This window comes from Papio anubis, chromosome 1 (assembly GCF_008728515.1).
Source record: "Papio anubis isolate 15944 chromosome 1, Panubis1.0, whole genome shotgun sequence".
In the NCBI taxonomy this organism is placed as follows: Eukaryota; Metazoa; Chordata; class Mammalia; order Primates; family Cercopithecidae; genus Papio; species Papio anubis.
This window is the reverse complement of record NC_044976.1, coordinates 200,435,074-200,456,483: the sequence shown is the minus strand read 5'-3', so window position 1 is coordinate 200,456,483 and position 21,410 is coordinate 200,435,074. Positions and strand designations below refer to the sequence as shown.

The 21,410-nt window shown below is 48.4% G+C and overlaps 1 protein-coding gene across 1 annotated transcript; it reads left to right on the top strand.

The window, feature by feature from the left end:
* Positions 1-874: 874 nt before the first annotated feature.
* On the top strand, positions 875-19,642 carry FAM89A (family with sequence similarity 89 member A). Its single transcript, XM_003893771.4, has 2 exons — positions 875-1,202; positions 18,465-19,642. Exons 1-2 carry the CDS (start codon positions 912-914, stop codon positions 18,726-18,728), a joined length of 555 nt encoding a protein of 184 aa, XP_003893820.1. The 5' UTR covers positions 875-911; the 3' UTR covers positions 18,729-19,642.
* Positions 19,643-21,410: the final 1,768 nt, after the last annotated feature.

The following is a 21,410-nucleotide window of genomic DNA, read 5'->3' as shown; positions in this document are numbered from 1 at the left end:
GCAAGGAGCGACCTGCCCCGGTCTGGGGCCCCCAGCCCTCCCGGCGGCGAGTGGGAAGTAGCAGGAAGCGGGCTGGATTCCGCCCTCGGGGAGGGCCGGGGGTCCTGGGACTAGAGCCAAGCCTCCTCCCCTCGACGTCCCGCCGGTTGCGAGCCAGAGCCTCGGTACCCCCACCCCCTGAAACAGCCTGCTTCGTGCAATCTGAAGCTGGGCCACCCCCTGGGCAGGGCAGGGCTCGGTGAGGCTAGGAGCTGAGGAGCGCTGGCAGGTGAGGGGGGAGTCTGGAGCCGGGCTGGAGGTGAGGGGGCGTTGAGGGGTGGCACAGAGGGAGTGGAGGCGGGGCTGGGGGTGAGCCAGTGAGCTGCGGGGGTGGCACAGAGGAGGTGGGGACAGAGATGGGGGTGAGCCGGAAACATGGGGTGGGGATCAGTGGGTTCGGAGCTGAGGGTGAGCCAGTGAGCTGGGGGTGGCACAGAGGGCGTGGGGGCGGAGCTGGGGTGAGCCGGGAAGCTGGGGGTTGGCACAGAGGAGGTGGGGACAGGTGGGGGGTGAACCGGAAAGCTAGGGGTCGCGGGGGTGGTGAGTGGGTTCGGAGCTAGGGAGTGGCACAGTGGTGACGGGGCTGGAGGTGAGTCGGGGGGTTAGAGGGTAGGCACGTGGAGTTGGAGATTAATTAAAGCTTTGGAGGGGCACAGAGGTAGAGGGACACACAGGTGGAGGCGAGCCCGGCTGCTGGACGCGGACGCCACCCGGACCCGGGGCCCGCGCGGAGGCCTCGAGGAGAGGGGGCGGGGCCCGTGAGGGGCGTGGCGAGGGAGGGGAAGTGGGCGGGGCACCGCCGGGAAGGGGGCGGGCCGGGGGGAGCCTTGGGTTGGGGCAGCGGGGCGGGCGCGTGGCCGGGCCGCGGCGCGATGAGTGGGGCCCGGGCGGCGCCCGGGGCCACGGGCAACGGCGCGGTCCGGGGGCTGCGGGTGGACGGGCTGCCCCCGCTGCCCAAGAGCCTGAGTGGGCTGCTGCACTCGGCGTCGGGCGGCGGCGCGTCTGGGGGCTGGCGGCACCTGGAGCGGCTGTACGCGCAGAAGTCGCGCATCCAGGACGAGCTGAGCCGCGGGGGCGCGGGCGGCGGCGGGGCCCGGGCGGCAGCGCCGCCCGCCAAGCCTCCCAACCTGGACGCCGCTCTGGCGCTACTCCGCAAGGAGATGGTGAGTGGGGCTCCGCGAGCGGGGGCTCCTCCCGGTCGGACTCGCAGTCCCGGGAAAGTTCGCGGGGACCGCGCTCTGTCCGGAAGTCCCGGTGCCCACCCGCCTTTTCGGGCTCCTCGGCCCCCGGCTGCGGCGCCGTTCTCCCAACGACCCCCCTTTTTCTCGCGCGCCCCGTGCCCACGATTGGGCCCCCCCGCGGGAGAGGCCCCCGCGCAGAGAGCGGGTTTCTTACGCCCGGCGCCCTCAGTCCGGCCCCGCTGGCTCGGAAACCTGGGCGCCCGGAAGCGCAGTGCGGGGTTCGCGCCTGGCCTGGGGGCGGGGGCGGGGGCGGGGGCGGCCTTGTCACCCCTCCCCGAGTGAAACAGACCTTTCCGGTGGGGGAAAGGCTTTCACAGCGGCCCAACGGGTTAACGCAATTGCGTTTTCCTACCACGAAGAGGACAGCTTTTGTCCGTCGCCAGTGTGGACAGCAGATTGGAACAGCCCGGCCCCCTCCCCGGCGCCCCAGGCCGCGCGTCCATGATCCGATTACCGCGGGATGGCCCCGGCTCACAGATGGCTGTGAAAGCGGACGCGCACCCCGGGCGAGGGAGGCGGCCCGGTCCCTCAGCCCCTAGAAGCTGATTGCCCAAACCCACTTGAGAAAGGTGGGAGGTGGCTGTCCTCCCGGTCTGGGTGCTGTCCATGTGAGTTCTGCGCCTTGTGTCTGAGCTCCAAACCGTGGGCTCAGTGTTTCTCTGTGCTTGGGAAGTACATTAGCTGTTTGTGGACCAGAACACACATGATTTAGGGTGACGCTAAAAGTAGGACAAGGGCAGGGGTTTAGGCAACAGCGAGTCTTTCCCCAGCTTTCTCGGCCAGGCATAGGCCAGACAAGAAGAAAACAAAAACTTTTCCTCTTTTCTGCCATGTTACTGGCCCCCATCACCTCCTCCCAATCCCCTCCTTTTAAAAGCCTCCCTTTCCATTCACCTCGTCCAGGTTGTCTCTTTTCCCTATGGGTAAATTATTACGGAAATCTAACATTAGGAAGGCTGCCTTTTCCCAAAACTAAATTTGCCAAAAAAAAAAAAAAAATTGTTACAGGAATCTTTTAAATATGCATCTAGTGCATTTAAGATATTGTTTAGAAAAATTCAGAGTATGCATACTTTTTTTTCAGGAGCATTATCTGTTCTGAAAACTAAGACTTAATTGAATTCAGAAAGCAGCCTTAACACTTTTAATCAAAGAGATATTGTCTTCCTACTCTGTAGCTGGCATTGAAGTGATTTCCAATTCTCACTGAAAAGATTTTCTAAGCTTCTTACAGAACCACTTAAATTCCAAGCCAACCGTTTTTAATTTATTAAAAAACATTCATTGACATAAGCATCACACAGCTGGTGGACTGCATTTTAATTAGATAAATCTACACGTAGTGTGTTTACAGTCTGAACTTGGACATAGCAGAACCACGGGGGTGAAGTAGGAAGATCATCTTTGATTATTTAAGTTCCATACTTGAGCAAGAGACAGAAAAACCTCAGGGCCACTCCTGTTGTGAGGCTGTGGTTTATAAACATGCTCTGGAGTCTTGCTATGGTGGCTTGGGAGTCAACGTGCTATTCCCAAAAGTATTTTTCCAGGTCCCTTCTGGTGTGACTGAAGCACAACCACATCCGTATAATTACGCCTTGGACCAGAGCTCTCTGTAAGCCTATTTGAAGCACAAGAAAAATAAACAGCCATCTTTGGTCTGCCTGGTATTTAGCTGAGATAAAGATAAGGTATGGCTGCAGGCCTTGACAAGTTCCTTTCAAGAAATGTCACAAGGCCTTTAAAGTTGCCCAGAGAATCTTTCAACTTTTTCGTTGATTTACTGACCACGGGGTCTGAGTGGACAACTCAAGCTGAGACTCCCTCTGGGGAGGCCTTGCAAAATAAGAACTGGGAGTTCATTTCTGAGATGTCTGCAGAATAGTTTGTGTTGATCGGTGTAAGTTGAAGGCCTGAGGTCTACTCTGGCAGGAGACATAACTAGATGTCATGGCAGAAAGTGATAAATGCCTTAATTTTTATTTATTTTTATTTTTTAAAGCAAGCATAGAAAGAGGGACAACTTCTAGCAGGGACAGAGAGCAGGGTGGTGTGGAAGACCTCAGAAGGTGAAAGAATTTCAACAAGGGAAAAAGGCACCAGGAAGGCAGCTGCGGAGCTGGAACTGGGAGTTCCCCAGTTTGAAATGGGAGTGCCCCAGTTTGAAATGTGAGCAGGAAGGGGCTGGGCAGGTTGACCAACTGGACTCTGGGAAGCTGAGTAGCAAGGATGGGTGTTCAGCAGGAGAATGGTACTATCCCTGTTGGACTTTGAAGAAATGAATTCTACAGCAGGGTGCAGGAGGGAGAGCTGGACTTTGGAGGCTCAATGGGAAGATGAGAGGTGTTCATGGGAGAGGTGATGGAGTCCCCAACAGGGCAGGGCCTTGCTAATGTGAAACAAGACTCATGTGGAAGACACTTTTCTGAACCAGAAGCTGGAGGAATTACTGAGTCAGAGAAGATGATGAAAAGGGGATCAAAGATAACTTAAGCTTTTTTATGCAAAATGCAGCCAAGCAAAAAATTAAAAATTACAGTGCTAGCACCTAGAAATAATCACTTTTAGGCCAGGCGCGGTGGCTCACGCCTGTAATCCCAGCACTTTGGGAGGCCGAGGCGGGCGGATCACGAGGTCAGGAGATCGAGACCATCCTGGCTAACACGGTGAAACCCCGTCTCTACTAAAAATACAAAAAACTAGCCGGGCGAGGCGGCGGGCGCCTGTAGTCCCAGCTACTCGGGAGGCTGAGGCAGGAGAATGGCGTGAACCCGGGAGGCGGAGCTTGCAGTGAGCCGAGATCGCGCCACTGCACTCCAGCCTGGGCGACTAAGCGAGACTCTGTCTCAAAAAAAAAAAAAAAAGAAATAATCACTTTTAATATTTTGGGATATCTTCTGTTAGGTGCAATGTAAGTGCTTTCCATATAGTATCTTATTTAATTGTATAAATTCTCCATGAGATAGATACTCAAAGTCTGTTTTATATTAAAGAATGGGATGCTGAGAGTTGAACTCCCTTAAGGTCACAGACCGTACCAGGTCTGTTTGGCTCCAAAGCCCTATTTAACCATTGCAGTCTGCTGTCTGTGCACACGCACGCACTCACACACGCACACACACACATACATACAACACATTGATCATGTATATTTTGGTTTGCTTTTTGGGCCGCACATTGCAAATATTTTCCCAGTCAAGATATAATGACTTCAGTGAGTGTGTCGTATACCACTGTATGGCAGTAAGCAGGGTTTTGAAGCTTAATAATCACTGGTGAAGTGGGGTTCATTGTAGCATTTGGGGAGTCAGGAGGAGTGGTTGCTTTAGGGAGGAAAGTAATTTGTCATCACATCAGCTGAAAAGCATGTTAAACATTTCAGAATGTGGAGCTGGAAGCTGGAAGAGAGGTTTTGGGCTGGAGATAACTGGTGGAAGAGATGGTTGGAGCTGAGGGAGTAATACAGTCTCAATGAGAGGAGAGGCCATTAGGATGCCGAGGGTGGAACCTGGGAGAGCTGGAGTCCAGGGCTGAGAAGCGTCTGTCCCATGACTGCTGGTGCCCTCCTCTGCTTGGAGAGTTGTGGTTTCAGCTCCAAGTTTCAACACCTCCTGTTCTAGTAACCCTTGTGAAATTTTGCACTACTCGTAAGTCCTCGTCCCCCCCCCCCAGAAGGGCCCATTTGGAAAGCTTCAAGGGTCACACAGATAGTTACTGCTCTATACACCAAAAAAGTCCCTTTGAAAAAGTTGATGATGATGATTTTTACATCAGAGAATATTTTTAGATCATGTTTAAGAGATGATTACTGGGTGTATGTTAGATAGAAAGTGCTGTGGACGCTTTAAGGGTGAATAGGAAATATCTAGATGTTAAGGGGCTTATCACACCTGGTAGATGTGGGCGTCTTTACAGAAAAAGAATTGCTTTAGTTTGGACTAGTTTTCATTTTTCATGACCAAAGACTGTATATTAGTAATAGAAACTTAGTCTGAACTAGCTTTTGCAAAAGGAGAATCTTGTAGGCTGGATGTATACAGAGACAGACTAGAACCAGGGCTTATGGGGAACCCAGGAAGTCCGCTGAGGTCTTCTCTTCCCCTCCTCCTCTGTTTTGTTTCTTTCCTCCATTTTGGAACCTGGCCGCTAACAGTGGCCCCCCTCAATTTTGGCCATGCTGCTTAGTTGCAGTTTGCAAATACTGTGGAAGGATGCCAGTTGGCCTAGCTTGGGTGGCCTGGCCAGCCTGGGCCAGCCCACAGTGACAAGGACAGGATTGTATTTTAATAAGATGGTGTGAGCATGTGGATGGAATCAGACTCTGGGGATTCTCTAAAGAAAGGACAGTTTGCAAAAATGGAGCAAGGGGTAATGTAGTAGATATCTACAGCAGACCCCCTTCTATTTAAAAATACTTTGCCCTCAAGGGTCCCACAATTTGAAAGATTTTTTTTATCTGCTAAACTGATGGCTAGCTTGGCTAACTAGATCTTGGTTGGCCTTTAAAATATTTGCATGTGGTTGAATGATGTCCTTGACTGGGTGTCAGCTGGGACCCCTGGCACACACCAGTCCTTGCATAGATTTCTACATAGACTGCCCTTCCCAGCACCTGTGCGAGGTTAGATCATCAGCCTTACAGGTAACCAGAAGTCACACTAGAGTGTAGAGACACAAAGACCCTCAGCCCTAGGGGCAGGAGAGCTTTGAGGAACTGGGGATTCGTGGGTTCAGCTGCTCCCATGGTCAGCAGCAAGGTCCAGTAGCTTTGATTTGGAATCTCTTTGCCTCATTTTTTTTCTTTAAACTATCAGTTATTTTGGTCTCCCACCTGTGCAGAGTGGGAAGTCATCCACACAAAACTTTTGAATTCCCAAATTGCAATGCTGTGTAAAGAATAGAACCTAAGAAAAAAAGAAGTTGAATTTGTGAAACCAGTAACAATTAGCTTTCCTACATTTTAGTTGAAACAACTAAATGCCTAATGAGTTTGTCCAGTGAACTGGATTCCAGCTCATTAGCTGGAATAGCTGACACCCCAGTGGAGTACAGTCCTTATCCTTAATGTGAAACCAGTGTCTTACAGAGGAAGTTTCAGTCTTTAAGAGGCTGTGATTGAGTCAGGCTACGAAGTGCCATTTGGAATAAGAGGATTCGCTCCCAGTGCAGCATTCTTGATTGGCATTGGTCAGAGGAGATTGGGAATGTCCAGCAGCCTTTAATACTGTCTGTTTTCACTGGTCTTTCCACTAGCATAGTCTAACACAGCGATCCCCAAAGGATGGACTGCCAGCTCCAGAATCTCCTAGGCTGCTGGCCCAAATGCAGATTTCAGGGGCACATTCTAGTAGAATCAGAAGCTGAGAGAAGGAATCTGCCTTTTTTTTTTTTTTTTTGAGACAGAGTTTCGTTCTTGTTGCCCCGGCTGGAGGGCTGGAGTACAATGACGCGATCTCGGCTCACTGCAACCTCTGCCTCCCGAGTTCAAGTGATTCTCCTACCTTAGCCTCCTGAGTAGCTGGGATTACAGACACGCGCCACCACACCCAGCTCTTTATGAATTTTTAGTGGAGACGGGTTTCTCCATGTTGGTGAGGCTGGTCTCGAACTCCTGACCTCAGGTGATCTGCCCGCCTCAGCCTCCCAAAGTGCTGGGATTACAGGCGTGAGCCACTGTGCTTGGCAGGAATCCACATTTTTAGCAAGCCCTTTAAGACTAGAGAAGCACATGAATCAGGGATCAAAAGCTCGAATTTGGTGTTAATAAACTGTGTGATATAGTTCTGATAAGCCACTTCACTTTTTTGGGCTAAAATCTCTTATTGGGAAAATGAGAATTAAATGCCATAAAGGGTCCTTTTGGCCATGGCAGTATTCTTTCTTTCTTTTTTTGAGATGGAGCCTCGCTCTGTCGCCCAGGCTGGAGTGTAGTGGCGCGATCTCGGCTCACTGCAAGCTCCGCCTCCCGGGTTCACGCCATTCTCCTGCCTCAGCCTCCCGAGTAGCTGGGACCACAGGCGCCCGCCACCACACCTGGCTAATTTTTTGTATTTTTATTAGAGACGGTGTTTCACCGTGTTAGCCGGGATGGTCTTGATCCGCCCGCCTCGACCTCCCATGGGATTACAGGCGTGAGCCACCGCGCCTGGCTGGCAATATTCTTTACCCCTCATGCCCCTGTGGTTCTTTCTGGTGCCTATAGAAGAAATTTGCTCTGTCATAACTTTTGGGCACAGGTGCGGGGCCTGTCACCAAGCAATATGCTTGGTGTCCCCAAGGACTTCACAGCTATACCTAGTTGCTGTGAATTCCTTGAATGCAGAGAATGGGAAGCAGGAAAGGAAGAAGGGTACAAGTTTGCTATTCTTGGGCTCAGTTCATCAAAAATTAGGCTGTCTGCAGCAGTTATTAAGATTTTCAAGCCACTGCTACCCTGTACTTTTCCTGACCCCATCCCAGTATCCACCCTATAAAAGCAAAACCTAAAAAAAGAATATCTAATGGTCTGTGTGTATGAAAGCTTGCCCATGTCTTTGGTGTGAGGTGGGGGACAGTAAGGGCAGTGTGTGGGTCGCTGCCTGGCTTTGTTCACTTGGTGCTATCTCCAAGTGAGGTTAGAGTTCTCGTCCCAAGATTTGAAGATATGAAGGATTGAAAGTTTTTTTTTTAATACCACTTTAAACTTTGCTTTATTACAGTACCTACCTGTAAAGTACTATAAATTGATATTTTTCGTAACTCACAAGTATCTTACAACTCTTCTCCTTTTTTCCCTTTTGTTTAAAGGTATGCATCTGTTCAGTGTAAATGTAAATGTGCCCCAATAATTGGCAGTGTGGGCACCTCTTCATCTGCAGATAGCCTCAAGTGAGCTGTAGGCCCGGCATTTCTGTGCCTGGCAGACACTGGTGCCTCCCCTGCTCTGGGTCCTGGTCTCACCGACACGGCTGTAGTCCCCTGAGACCAGGTGGGCAAGGATGTTTAGGGAGGGTTCAAGAAGGGGACCATGCCCCCGTTGCAGTTCACTCCCACCAAGCTGCAGATGGAAGTTTCACAGTTTTGCCCTGGGATTGGCTGCAGGAACTCCATGGAAACTTTACCCCCAACTTTGAAAAACCAAGCTTTTCGTAATCCCGTGGAGGAAACCAGACAGACCACAGACTCCATGCTCAGGAAGCGAGCCCCGAGGCTGGCTGCTCAGATATTTGCCCCCCTTGCCAATGTCATTCCCCATATGGAGCCCTGGCCTCCTGGCCGCCTTGGCCTTTGCCCACACGCTCCTGATGTTTGGAAGTGATGATTAGACAGGATTCGTAAAGGCTGCCCGTGGCTTCCTGTGGCTCGTTCCCCACAGACACTTAACACAGATGGTCACCGTCTCCCAGGAACTCTGGAGACAGAAAAACCTTTAGCCTGCTTTAGAAGTCTACAGAAATTCATTAAGACATGTGGCCTTTCCCGTTTTGGTGGGCACTCTCTGTTCACTTCCTTGATTGGCCCTGACAGCCATCAGCTGGCCTAGTTTTGCAGGTGTGCGCTTTCTGAGTCTCAAGGATTCGGGAGGGAGGCACCATCTTTGACCAGAGGAGGGATCTGGGGAGAAAGGAGGGCCTCTGTCCTCTGCCCAGGGCTCTCTAGTCAGGGGGTAATTGTTGGGGAACCCCAGGCCTGTCCCAGCCAGGAGAGCCTAGGCTGAGGAATAAGGTGACTGAGATGCACGTGAAAGTGAGTGTATTCTTAGGTCGGTGACTTGGTTCACCTAAATGGATTAATAAAGTTTCTCAGCTTTCATTTCCAATAAGGTAAATATTGACAGGTATAACTCACATAAACAAAAGCTCTTTGGGACTCTCAGTTGCAATTAAAATTGGATATAAAATATCCAAGTTAAACGCTGTTAAAAGAGAAGTGGCAAGGTGTTTAACATCCCTTATAACCACAGATGTGTGCATTAAGACAATAAGGTATCATGTTGTACCTCTAAGACCGATGAAGATAGAAAAGCATGATCCTGTCACAGTGAGGGTTTGGAGAAGTAAACCTTCTCATGCATTGCTGGGGGGTGGGGTGGGCCTAAAGTGCTGCAGGGTTTTTTTGAGCGCAGTTTGGTAATACCTCTGAAATTGAATATGTATGCCTGTCTTTTGACCCTGTAATTGCATTTTTTAAAAACTCCAAAATGGCCTTGTATTAAATAGCAAAGCAGAATTGCAATATAGTTTTAAGATATGTGTAACTTAGGTCACAAAAGCGATGTAAAATGTTTGCAGTATGACTGTTAAATCTTCATACAGCTAAAGCCAATTATTGACTTTTTTTATACCAATACAAACATAAAATCATTTTGTGATGAATAGTAGTCCAAATTGAATCACTTTGTTGGTAAATATCTTTCTTCCCATTACATTTTCCCATTGCTTTGGATCTGAGGCCCGGGATTGGGGAGGATTGGAAATGCGCCTCGGGCATTCTTCTCCTCTTGTCCTCCTTGTCCCCCACAATTTCATATTCACAAGTATATCTTAAAGAAGCATCCACACAAGTGGATAACAGCACTTGTACATGGATGCGTATTGCAGGATTTTTTTAAATAATAGTGATAGAATACTGTACAGTTGTTGAAAAGAATATGGTAACTATATATGTATATAGAAAGATGTTCACAGTGTAAAGTTACAAAACAGTATTTACCTGACTTTGTGTATGTGGTAACAGTAGAGAAGAAACCATATGGGTGTGCATAGTGCCTTGAGGAATATATGCTAAACTACTACAAGTGGATATCTGAAGAACCACAGTTTCAAAGTGTGGTCTGGGGACCCCTAGGGGCCCCCGAGATTCTTTCAGAGGGTCCATAATTATATGATGGTGATATTGACACATGTGACTTTTTGGTTATTGTGTAAGAAAATGTACCAACATTTGGAAGATCCTGCATAATTTATTGAATCCATTTTCCACCTTTTTCATATGACTAACGCTTGATATTAAAAGATCCATTCAAAGTGCAAGACTGATGGGTTTTAATGTAATAGAGTGTGAACATTTCATTGGTATAGTTCCAAATTCCACACTAAACAACAATCAACTAAAGGGCAGTAGCAAAGAGGAATATCCACGATTGTCTGAAAAGGCTATCGAAATACTCCTTCCTTTCCCAGTTATACAGCTGTGTGAGGCCAGATTTTCTTCGTTTACTTCAACCAAAACAGCACGTCACAAAGGACCAAACGCAGAACCAGATAAGCCAGACATGTAAAAAGATTTATGAAAATATTATTTGTGTTAACATGTAATGGGCTTCTTCTTCTTCTTCTTCTTCTTCTTCTTCTTCTTCTTCTTCTTCTTCTTATTATTATTATTATTATTATTGAGACAGAACCTCACTCTGTTGCCCAGGCTGGAGTGCAATGACAAGATCTTGGCTCACTGTAGCCTCTGCCTCCTAGGCTCAGGTGATCCTCCCACCTCAGCCTCCCGAGTAGCTGGGACCACAGGCAAATGCCTCCATACCCAGCTGATTTTTGTATTTTTTGTGGAGATAGAGTTTTACCATGTTGTCCAGGCTGGTCTTGAACTCCTGGGGTCAAGTGCTCCACCTGTCTTGGCCTCCCAAAGTGCTGGAATTACAGGTGTAAGCCACCATGCCTGACTCAGTTTTAATTTCTCAGTTTTAATTTCTAGTAATGTAAATATTCATAGGTATAACCCACATAAACCAAAGCTCTTTGGGACCTTCAGTAATTTTTAAGAGTGTTTGGAGACCAAAACATTTGAGGTCTGCTGTTTTATAACAGGGAATTAAGGAGAACTGGTTCATATGATTATGAACCATTTGAATTTTTAATACAATTAGAATACAATTAGAGTGTTTATTTTTACAATCAGAAAAAAAAAAAAAGAATGTACGAAGACATTTCTTAAAGAAAATGATCAATTGCTTTTCTTCATCTGTTCCCAGGACAGAACAAGCGGAAATGGGCTTAGTTTGTACAAATGTTAGTTTAGGTTAGAGATAAACAAGAATGTCCTTCTGAGAATTGTTAAATTGCAGAACTGGCTCCGTGTCAATGTGGATGCCCTCACTTGTAAGTTAGCAGAAAATCCAACCCAAACCGCTTTACCTGGTAGAGGAGTTTCCTGAAAAGTGTAGAGGTGGGATGTGCTTTGGGTTTAATGGGGCTTAATCTGGAGGCACAGTCATGCAATCTGGTTTATCTTCTGTGTCTGAATCCTGATGGCTCTTTAGAGTCTAGTCCTCAGCTTGGCAGGTCTGAAATATTAACAGGGGATGAAGCTGACCAAATGACATGAGTGTGTTTCTGCCCATTGGGAGGAGAAGGCTACATAGGAGACCACGTCATCAGAAGCTGTTTAGTGAGCACAGAGCTGGAACCCACCAGGAAGCTGAGAGTCCTTCAGGGTGTTTCTGTCAAGCTGGGTAGCTGAGCTCATAGGCCGTCTCCAACTGCATCAACACTGATGAAGTCTCTCTTTGGCTTTTTCTAAGCAGTATGAAGGGCAGCATCCTTCAGTCAACACATCCTTTATCAGAAATCAGGTTATAATCGATTAGATCTCTGCTTTCTTCAATTACAGCCCAGGCTTGTAGATATAAACTAGACATTGTGATTAGATTTGGGGCATTTACCAAGTCTTTAAAATAAATTTGTGAGCCATCTGTATATGCTTACTCATTCATTGTGTTTCTAAAAGATAACTGAAAGTTTTCTCATTGTTAATACATTTTCATAATAGAAAACTTAGAAAATTCAGAAAAGCCAGAAATAAAAATTGCCTGTGATCCAAGCAGCCTGCGATACCACTGCTGAGTCTGGGGCCTCTCTCTTCATCTTCCCTGCATAGGCAGTGCAGGGTGATGGTCAAAGCACCCGTTTCAGAGTCCTGCAGACCTGGTGTCACTCTGCCACTGACTAGATGGTCTTAGGCAAAGGCCTTTGTCATCTCTTTTCTTTTCCTTTCTTTTCTTTTCTTTTGAGATAGGGTCTTGCTCTGTTGCCCAGATTGGAATGCAGTGGTGCGATCACAGCTCACTGCAGCCTCAACTTCCTGGACTCAAGTGATCCTCCCACCTCAGCCTCCCAAGTAGCTGGGACCACAGGCATGTACCACCATGCCCAGGCAAATTTTAAAATATTTTTGTAGAAATGAGGGTCTTGTCATCTTGCCCAGGCTGGCCTGGAACTCCTGGGCTCAAGCAGATCCTCCTGCCTCAGGCTCCCAAAGTGATGGAATTACAGGCGTGAGCCTATAATCTGCACCTGCCGGTTTTTTGGTTTCTAAAAAAACTTAACATTTTTCATGATGTTTTGGTTTAAATCGACACAAATTTCCTTTGAAAGGTTCCTCTCATCTTTTAAGCCTTGTTTCCTAGTGGTCATGTTTCTATTGTCCTTTCTTTAAGTTAGGAAGAACTCTCTCTCCCATGCAGCCTCCAGAGACATTCAGAGGCTTTCAGTGACCTAACACCCAGCTGGGAGCCACCGCCCTGTCTGAAGTGTATTTGTATGTGGAGCCTACTGTTTTGAAAATTCCAAGTGAAAGGAAGCAGTTTCAAGGGTGGTTTGGGCTTGTTTGGTCCCATTGTTGGGAATGCTGTGGCTTGCGGGGCCACCTGCGTGTGTTGCGGGAGGGGTGGAGGGGAGCTCTGGGCATGGGAGAAGAGGATTGAATGATCAGGAAGGAAGCAGGAAGCCTGCACAGAGAGCGGAAGGACCTGCACTCGCAGTTTACAGCCATGGAAGCTGCTGATTGTTCTTGAATTTAAAGTAGAGAATAAAGGACCACAAATTGCAGGGTTTGAGCATTCCGTGTTTTTCTTAAATGAGCCTGTCTGCATTTTCAAAACGTGTGCTTTCAAAAGAGAGCTGTATTTTCTGAATCCAGCTGTGAATGTGGAGACTAGCCGTCCTCCCACGACATGCGGAACGCACCATTAGATGCAGGCTGCTTCTGCTCCGAGGGTGGCTTGCACGGTGGCTCCCCAGCCACTCCTTTTTCTGGAAGGGTGAGAGGTTCTTGTTCATGGTGACTTAACCTTGTCTTACAATCAAGTCCTTTTGGATGGTCACTCTCTCCCCTTCCTGCAACCAAGACCCACATGCCTTCGGCGTAGAGAGATTGACCGCCAGGTCTGCTCTCTGAAGAGCGCTCCTGGAGGAAACTTGGTTGGGTGTCTTTGGCCCTCAATGTGGTGGGAGGCACGCGAGGACTCTGTAGTCTGGTGCTTCCCACGGGGACACCTGGTGGTGTGCAGGGCACTCGGCGGCTGCCCATTCAGCCTGCACCTCTGTGACTGCCTGAGGGATGCAGCCGGAGATCTGTGGGTGCCAGCACCACCCCACTGCCAGGCCACTTCTGCAGCTACGTGTTCTCTGGGAGGGTGTCGGAGATCTCTGCAGCCAGGCGTTGTCACTGATTCACCAAATATCTGCCTGTCTGCTCTGTAAGTTTCTGGGCTGGGTACTGAGAGATCCAAAAGGGAAATGGTGTTTGCCTTCATGGAGCTTGTCCCGTGTCAGGAGAGAGAAGACCCGTGTGCACACTGATCACAGAAAGAGGAGTAAATGCCCTAAGACAGATGGAGAGGGCGAGGGGAAGGGGTGAACGAACTGGCTGAACCAATCACAGTCTGAAGAGTGGAGGGAATCAGGTACAGGGCGGGTGGTTGAGGAGCATTGACAGATGCAGTGGGGATGGGGGTGTAGTGGGGGACAGTCTGGGCTGTGCAGGTTGGGAGTCAAGGGCATAAGCCTGAAGAACAGTCAGACCAGATGGTGGAGTGCTGGCTACGGATCTTCCGCCTCCCTCTAGAAAACGTAAGTGTTGCTGTGTAAACCGCCACAGCTGAGGAAGAGGGGCCCGGGCTAGGAAGTCTTGGTTTACTGTGCAGCGACTTACCTCATGTCCTCCGAGCTGATTTAGAGGATTTCTGGTAAATCAGGAAGTTTAGTCTGGTGCCTGAAGGCAGTGGCATTGAGAGGCTGGGACGTGTGTAGGCGTGTGTGTGCGCGTGCATATGTATGTGTGTGCGTCTAATCCTTGTTAAATCCGTCTGAACTTTTGCCATGTGTTGGGTTGGGTAATAGGTGTGTGCGGGGCTGCGCTGTATTCCTAGGCGGGTCAGAATTCCTTTCGAGGCCAGTGTTCCACCTGATGACAAGGCAGCTTTGTGAGTCATCTGGGTGCTACAGTGCAGAAGTGTCCAGGGAGAGATCCTCTTTGCTTTCGACTCCTTGCCGGGTGCGTCACCTCGGTGGGCCTGGGAATAACTTGGAAATGGCACTGTCAGGAGAAAAGCCTGGAGCCAGGTGTCTGGCTGGAATGGAGTCATGGGAGAGTCAGAGCCTTTGAAACCTAGAAGCGTTCAAGCTCCTGTGTTTACCTGGGCCGACCTCAAACCATCCTAGGAAGGAGAAAATCAGACCTGCTCTGATACCAGGGTGCCTACTGCTACTTAGGTGTTTTTCAGTGATTCATTCCTGGGGTGAGAAACTGAGTCTTGGATTTACCCACTCTGCTGGTGTCAGAGGGGCTCAGCAGGGAAGTAGGTCTAGGATTCCAGATGAACTTCTTCCATGATTTTTGAGCACGTACTGATGTGACCCCCAAGAGGACATGGCTTTCTTGATTAAAGTTAATATTTCTTTTATTAAATCCTAGAAAAGATAGGGACGTCAGAGCTGGCCGAGTCAGACTCCTGGGGCATGTTGATGGTATCCAGATGCAATTCTGCAGAGGAATCCTGGAAGACAGGAGCAAGTCTAGAGGAAAGGCCACGGGTGGTTAGTGGGCAAGAGGTCATAATGAAAATAGTGGAAGAGCCTGAGATATTTAGCTTGGAGAGAAGACAGGGTTGGGTTTTGTTTTAGGGCATAGGGGTGGTGGAAAGTAAATGACCTTCAGATTAAAGGGTAGTTAGGAAAGAATGAAACTAGATCTGTTTGGATGCCCAGCCATCACACCCAGCATCAGGCGCTCTGTGGGGCCTCCAGGCTGGGAGGCTTTGACTTGGTATAAAATAATTGTATTGGTTTGGAGAGGAGCGCACTGGTTTGGAAGGTCCTCCTTTTGGGGTTTGAGGTAAGATATCCCAAGTCCTTTCCTAATTGAGAGTTTCCCCTTCCTCACGAGGCAGTGTCACTGGCACGTTGTCACCCTGCCTGACTGTGCTGGCTGTCTTCTGAGTGAAGGTGACCATCTGGCTCCTTCTCATGTACCACCTCAGTGCTGGATTGGGAGAGGAGCGGGAGGAACACAGTGGGACGGGGCGCTTCTGTTTTCAGAGCCTGGCTGCACCTACGGCTCCTTCCTGAGGCGAGTCTGCCCGCTAGCAGAGTGGAAGAGAAACCGTGGAAATAATAACAACAATGAGAATAGAGGCTATTGATTTTTTTTTTTTTAGTAGCTGAGCAATTTATCCACGGTTTCTCAGCTGGTGAGTGGCGGAGCCAAGATCTGAACCCAGGCAGGGAGGTAAGCAGGTTCCGAGCCTGCACTTTTAATTCCGTGCTCTTCTGCTTGGCTGGCCTGAAATTCCAAACTTACAGGATAATAAATATAAGTGGCTCGGGAAAATCAGAAAGATATTTGTGTCAAGATCACTGGTTCTTTGCTGGAACTGGGCATCAGTATCATCTGGGTACTTTTTGTGTTGTTTATTTATTTTTTCAATAGAAAATTCCTAAACTAACTGACTTTTCTTTCCCTCCCTCTCTCCCTTCCTTCCTTTCTTCCTTCTTTCTTTCCCTGTCTCTCCTTTTTTCAATAGAAAATTCCCAAACTATGGATAATTTTTAAAACACAAATGACAGATGTGCCGTTTCCCTCCCTCTTGACAGACACACATCCTATCGAACTCTAATCAAGAAAAAAAGCAAGCAGTGGTGTCTGCCCTAGGGTGTGGTGGCCTGGGCATCTCTTAAGTTGCCCATTGCTTGCCTATTCAAGGTATGTTTTTGAGATGCCATTGAATGAAGTTTGCCCTCTGAGTACAGCCCTGGAAACTGTCTCTCTTTTGCTTGCAGTTCATTTAGGACAGAGAAGCAACAGTTTATATAGGGTCACAAAGTGTTTGAGCTAGCCATAGATGAGCCAGCCCAAATCCCCCATTTTATAGGCTGGCAGAGGGTCGGGACCTCAACCAAGCCACAGAGGATGGCAAAGCTGGGCCTGGAGACCACGCTCCTGACCTGTGACTGAGGTCTCTTCCTAAGAAAGTTTAGAAATTCTAGTGTCATGAGTAGTTGTGGTAACAACAGAACCCACCTCTCTATCTGGAAGTCTTCTCGAGTGTCTTAGCGAAAGGTGTTCTGAAGGCTGGGCACAGTGGCTCACGCCTGTAATACCAGCACTTTGGGAGGCCAGGGCAAATCACTTGAGCCCAGGAGTTTGAGACCAGCCTGGGCAAGATGGCAAGACCCCATCTCTACAAAGAATTTCTTCAAAAAATTAGCCAGGGATGGTGGTATGCACCTGTAGTCCCAGCAGCTTGGGAAGTTGAGGCAGGAGGATCCCTTGAGCCCAGGAGTTTGAGGTGGCAGTGAGCTATATGGTCATACCACCGCACTCCAGCCTGGTTGACAAAGCAAGACCCCATCTCTAAATGTGTGTGTGTGTGTGTGTGTGTGTGTGTATGCTATGTAATAAAACATAGTTCTGATTTTTATGGTTTATTCAGGCCGTAGGAGAGAGACAGCCAGTGTTCACTTGGCAATTTAGAGTAGTTGGAGGATTTGAAGAATAAACCTGGAATTTAACACCCAATCTGTTTACAAGATGAACACTTTTTACCAGGCCTCAGCTTCCTTTTGTGAAAGCCCTGCTGTCTTATGTGTAAAATCTTACTGCTAGGTAAATGAGTCATTTTGGTAATTATAAAATCTGTAAATCCTCTGACACTTTCTGTGTGCTTTTCTACATGCACATACCCATGTATCTTTAGTGCTTTAGCCCAGGAGGCATTAGCCCTGTTTATTGAATGGATTGATACTGAATCTCCCTAGTAGCTCCATAAGAGAAATTATTGTTCCATTTTGCCATCAACCAAGGCACTGAGATGAAGGTGATAAATGCCTTGCTCAGTGGCCAAGAAGTTGAAGGCAGGTCCCCTGGTGTCTTCTTGAGTTTCTTCCCGTTGCCATTCAGAGCAGGGTCTGTGGAACAGCAGCATTGCACGGGATCACCATAGGGGCTTGGTGGAAGCACAGCCATCCAGTGGCACCAGACCCACTGAATCAGAGTCTGCTTGTTGAACAAGATCCCTGGGTGGTTCTCATTCACTTTAAAGGTTAAGAGGTGCTGATGCTGTTCTATGCTGCATTTCCAAGCGGCTTAACTGTTCTCTCTTTGGTATTGGTGTAAATGATGCATTTCCTGTTCTGATCCTGCTCTTTTCTCTGGGATGGGTGGTGGGGAAGGGAGGAACTGGAAGATAAACAAGTATATGACTTTTATAAATGTTCCTTGTTCTTTTGCTGCTTGTTTTTGTGGGGCTAGTTTTCAGGAGGCACTGTAGAGCCCTTCATCTTCCAGGGCTTTCTCGTACTCAGTCAGTTACTCTGGGGAGGGATCCCAGAACCATCTGGGATAAGACTGACCCTGCCTGGAGGAGAGGGAGGCAGTGTAACCTCTGACCACTGAGCTGCACAGAGGTGGGTACTCCAGGGGGATGTCACATTGGCCAGCTGCTGTCGCCGGCAAGGGGCATTCTGTTGCCCCTGGGAGTTGAGAATGACTGCATCGTTCAGATCCTAACACAGTAGCAGGGAAGGCCAATGTGGGTCTTCTCCGAGTCTAATTGGGAGAGAAGGTGACACACTCGTTTCTTGGCGTCCAAAGTGAAAGCAGGTGGGGCCACTAGAATGTGCAATGCTGTTGCTTCATCAGGCGCGCTCAGGAGGGCCAGGGTAAATTCTGCAGGCTCACCTAGTTGCCCCACAGATGCGATCCTCCCTGGACTCATTGAGTAACGTCTGAGGTGTGGGCATAACACAATTAAGGTGTTCTCAAAGCTGGAAATCCAAAGCATCCGAGTGATGCTCTGAATCATTCGCCGTGTGGAAGGAATGTGCTGGCAGGCGCAGATTGCCGGCTGAGTGTTCCACCGAAATGAAACTCAAGTGCTGACTTCTTGTTTTTTACCTCCCCACCCCTTCCCTCAAGGTTGGTCTCCGCCAGCTGGACATGTCCTTGCTCTGCCAACTGTACAGTCTCTACGAGTCGATTCAGGAATACAAGGGGGCGTGCCAGGCAGCCTCCAGCCCAGACTGCACTTATGCTCTGGAGAACGGCTTCTTCGATGAAGAGGAGGAATATTTCCAGGAGCAGAACTCCCTGCACGGCAGGAGGGACCGAGGCCCTCCTCGGGACTTGTCACTGCCTGTCTCCTCCCTCTCCAGCGGCGACTGGATTCTGGAGTCCATCTAGAGGGTCTTGGGAGGGATGTGACTGTTGGGAAGCCCTTCGTACTGGGCACACTGTCAGCATTTGCTGCTTCTCTTGCAAGAAAGCACCTCCGTTTTGGATGGTCCTCGGGCACAGGGGATGAGTGCTACCAGTTTCATTTGTAGGCAGGGAGTTCTCCGCGGACGCATGGTGGCAGTCTGCTTTGGTGGCAGCAGTTTTTGCTTAGGTGACCTAGAGGTCCTCAGCAGTATCCTCCACACCTTTCTATTGAGGTGCACCTGCTGGGGATTCATAGTGAGAATATAACAAGAGGATCTCGGTGAAAGGCCTCAGTGGGTGTTTTGTGTGAGGTGGCTTGTAGCTAGCTACTTCCTTGTGGATGGTAGGGTATTCCAATCCTCTTTGTGCTAGGGTTCTTGCTTCCAGTTTGGGATGTGTTAGAACCACGATTTCACTGCTTCCCTTCCTCAATATGCTCTGCAGCTTTTCTTGCTGTTTAATGAGCTTTTAAGCCTTTCGCTTCAGCTTTATTTATTTGTAAGCTGCATTACTAACTGCCCAGTGATTCGGTGAAGGCTTTTTACTGAAAAAGTTCACATTTCTAGTCACCCCAATCAACTGGCTTTTTTCAACCAAAAATTTATATCATTCTTTGTCTGTGAGGTACAAGAGGAAGGAAGATAATACAAAGACATGTTGAATAGTGAAAAAAAAAAAAAAAAAAAAAACTGGGGCAAGCCAATGTTCTGTAAAACTCACTGTAAGATGGCAAATGTTTTCATTTTTAAGATTCTGAATGTAAACTAGTATGCTAGAAAGCAAACCACCCTCCACTCAAACCAGTAATTACCTTAAGCCTTAATATATTTATTAAAATACTTTATGAGAACATTATACTTTGTAGGTTAAAAATGAGGATAAAATGCTAAACTATCTGTTGTCGTGTGTTATTTTATTCTGAGTTTGAAATCATCAACTTTCATGACTTGAATGCATTGAGTCCAAATAATGAAAGAAAATTACAGTTTGTTTTTCTGCCACTAAATGCATTTGAAAGAAGGTTGATCTGTTGAGCTTAAGGAATCATTTTAGCAAGAGTAGATCACCATTTACAGCTGGTTCTCAGTGCTCTCTTTTTTTTTTTTGTGAGACGGAGTCTAGCTCTGTCGCCTAGGCTGGAGTGCAGTGGCACGATCTTGGCTCACTGCAACCTCTGCCTACCTGGGTTCAAGCAGTTCTCCTACCTCAGCCTTCCGAGTAGCTGGGATTACAGGCGCCCACCACCATGCCCAGCTAATTTTTGTATTTTTAGTAGAGACGGAGTTTCACTGTGTCGGCCAAGCTGGTCTCAAACTACTGACCTTGTGATCCACCCGCCTTGTAATCCCAAAGTGCTGGGATTACAAGCGTGAGCCACCATGCCTGGCCACTCTTCTGTCTTTGAATGCTGCAGACTCCTTCATCTTTCTTTTGGTGCGATAATTGCTCACTAGAGCCTCCTTCAGGTTAAGGAGAGGAAGACATCTCAACGTCATGCATCGCCCAGTGTTAACCTGTCAAGTACACCCTGTGTCAGGAACTGGGGTGATATACAGGGAAGGAAGAATACGCCTGCTTATTTCCTCTGTTGAAAGGAGGTAAAATGAAAGGTGGCAATTAATTGCCTTCAGCACATAACTGGTCAGTGGGGACAAGAAAATTGAAAGCAGTTAAGACCAACAGAGTTAAGTTTGGGTCACTTGCAGGAACCTGTTCTTTGAGGCTGTTCCATGGTTACAGTGAGTTGAACCCTTAGATCAGCTGTTCTTGAACCTGACCACTTTAAGAATCACCTGGGGAATGTTTAGGAAAATACTGATGCCTAGGGCTGGGCGTGGTGGCCCATGCCTGTAATTCCAGCACTTTGGGAGGCCAAGGCAGGCGCATCAGAAGGTCAGGAGACTGAGACCATCCTGGCCAACATTGTGAAACTCTGTCTCTACTAAAAATACAAAAATTAGCCGGGCGTGGTGGCACTTGCCTGTAGTCCCAGCTACTGGGGAGGCTGAGGCAGGAGAATCGCTTGAACGCAGGAGGCAGAAGTTGCAGTGAACCGAGATCATGCCTCTGCACTGCAGCCTGGCGACAGAGTGAGACTCCATCTCAAAAAAAAAAAAAAAAAAAAAAAGAGAAAAGAAAGAAAAGAAAAATACTGATGCCTGAGCTCCAGCACCCCGCATCCCTAGTCTGGATTTAATTAGGAGTGAGGTGTGGGCACCTCTGTGGAGCGAGGAAGCCTCCCAGGTGATTTTAATGTGCAGAAATGTTGAGATACAGTCCTTCAGCTACATAGTGTTCAAAGCACTGTGTTCAAAACACTACAAAGTGTTGTGTAGATCAGACATGCAGAATCTCAAAGCACCCTGGCCCTGCTGAATCAGCCCCTGCCTCTTAACAAGATGCCTCTGATGATTCCTCTGCACAAAGCTTGGGAAGCAGCTTTCTGTCGGCTCAGTGCGTAGCACTTGGAGACCACTGCTTCGTAGAGGGCTACCAGGATCTCCTTCAGCACTGAGGAAGAGCGGGCCCCAGGGCATCGTCAGGAGACCCCAGTCCTCTCAGAATGGGTCAACAATAGCAAGGGAGCGAAGCTCCAAGGACAAGTTCAGGCTTGGGGGAACTCATGGTTCAGAATGGCTCCCTTCCCTGGGTTGCTGCCTCTGG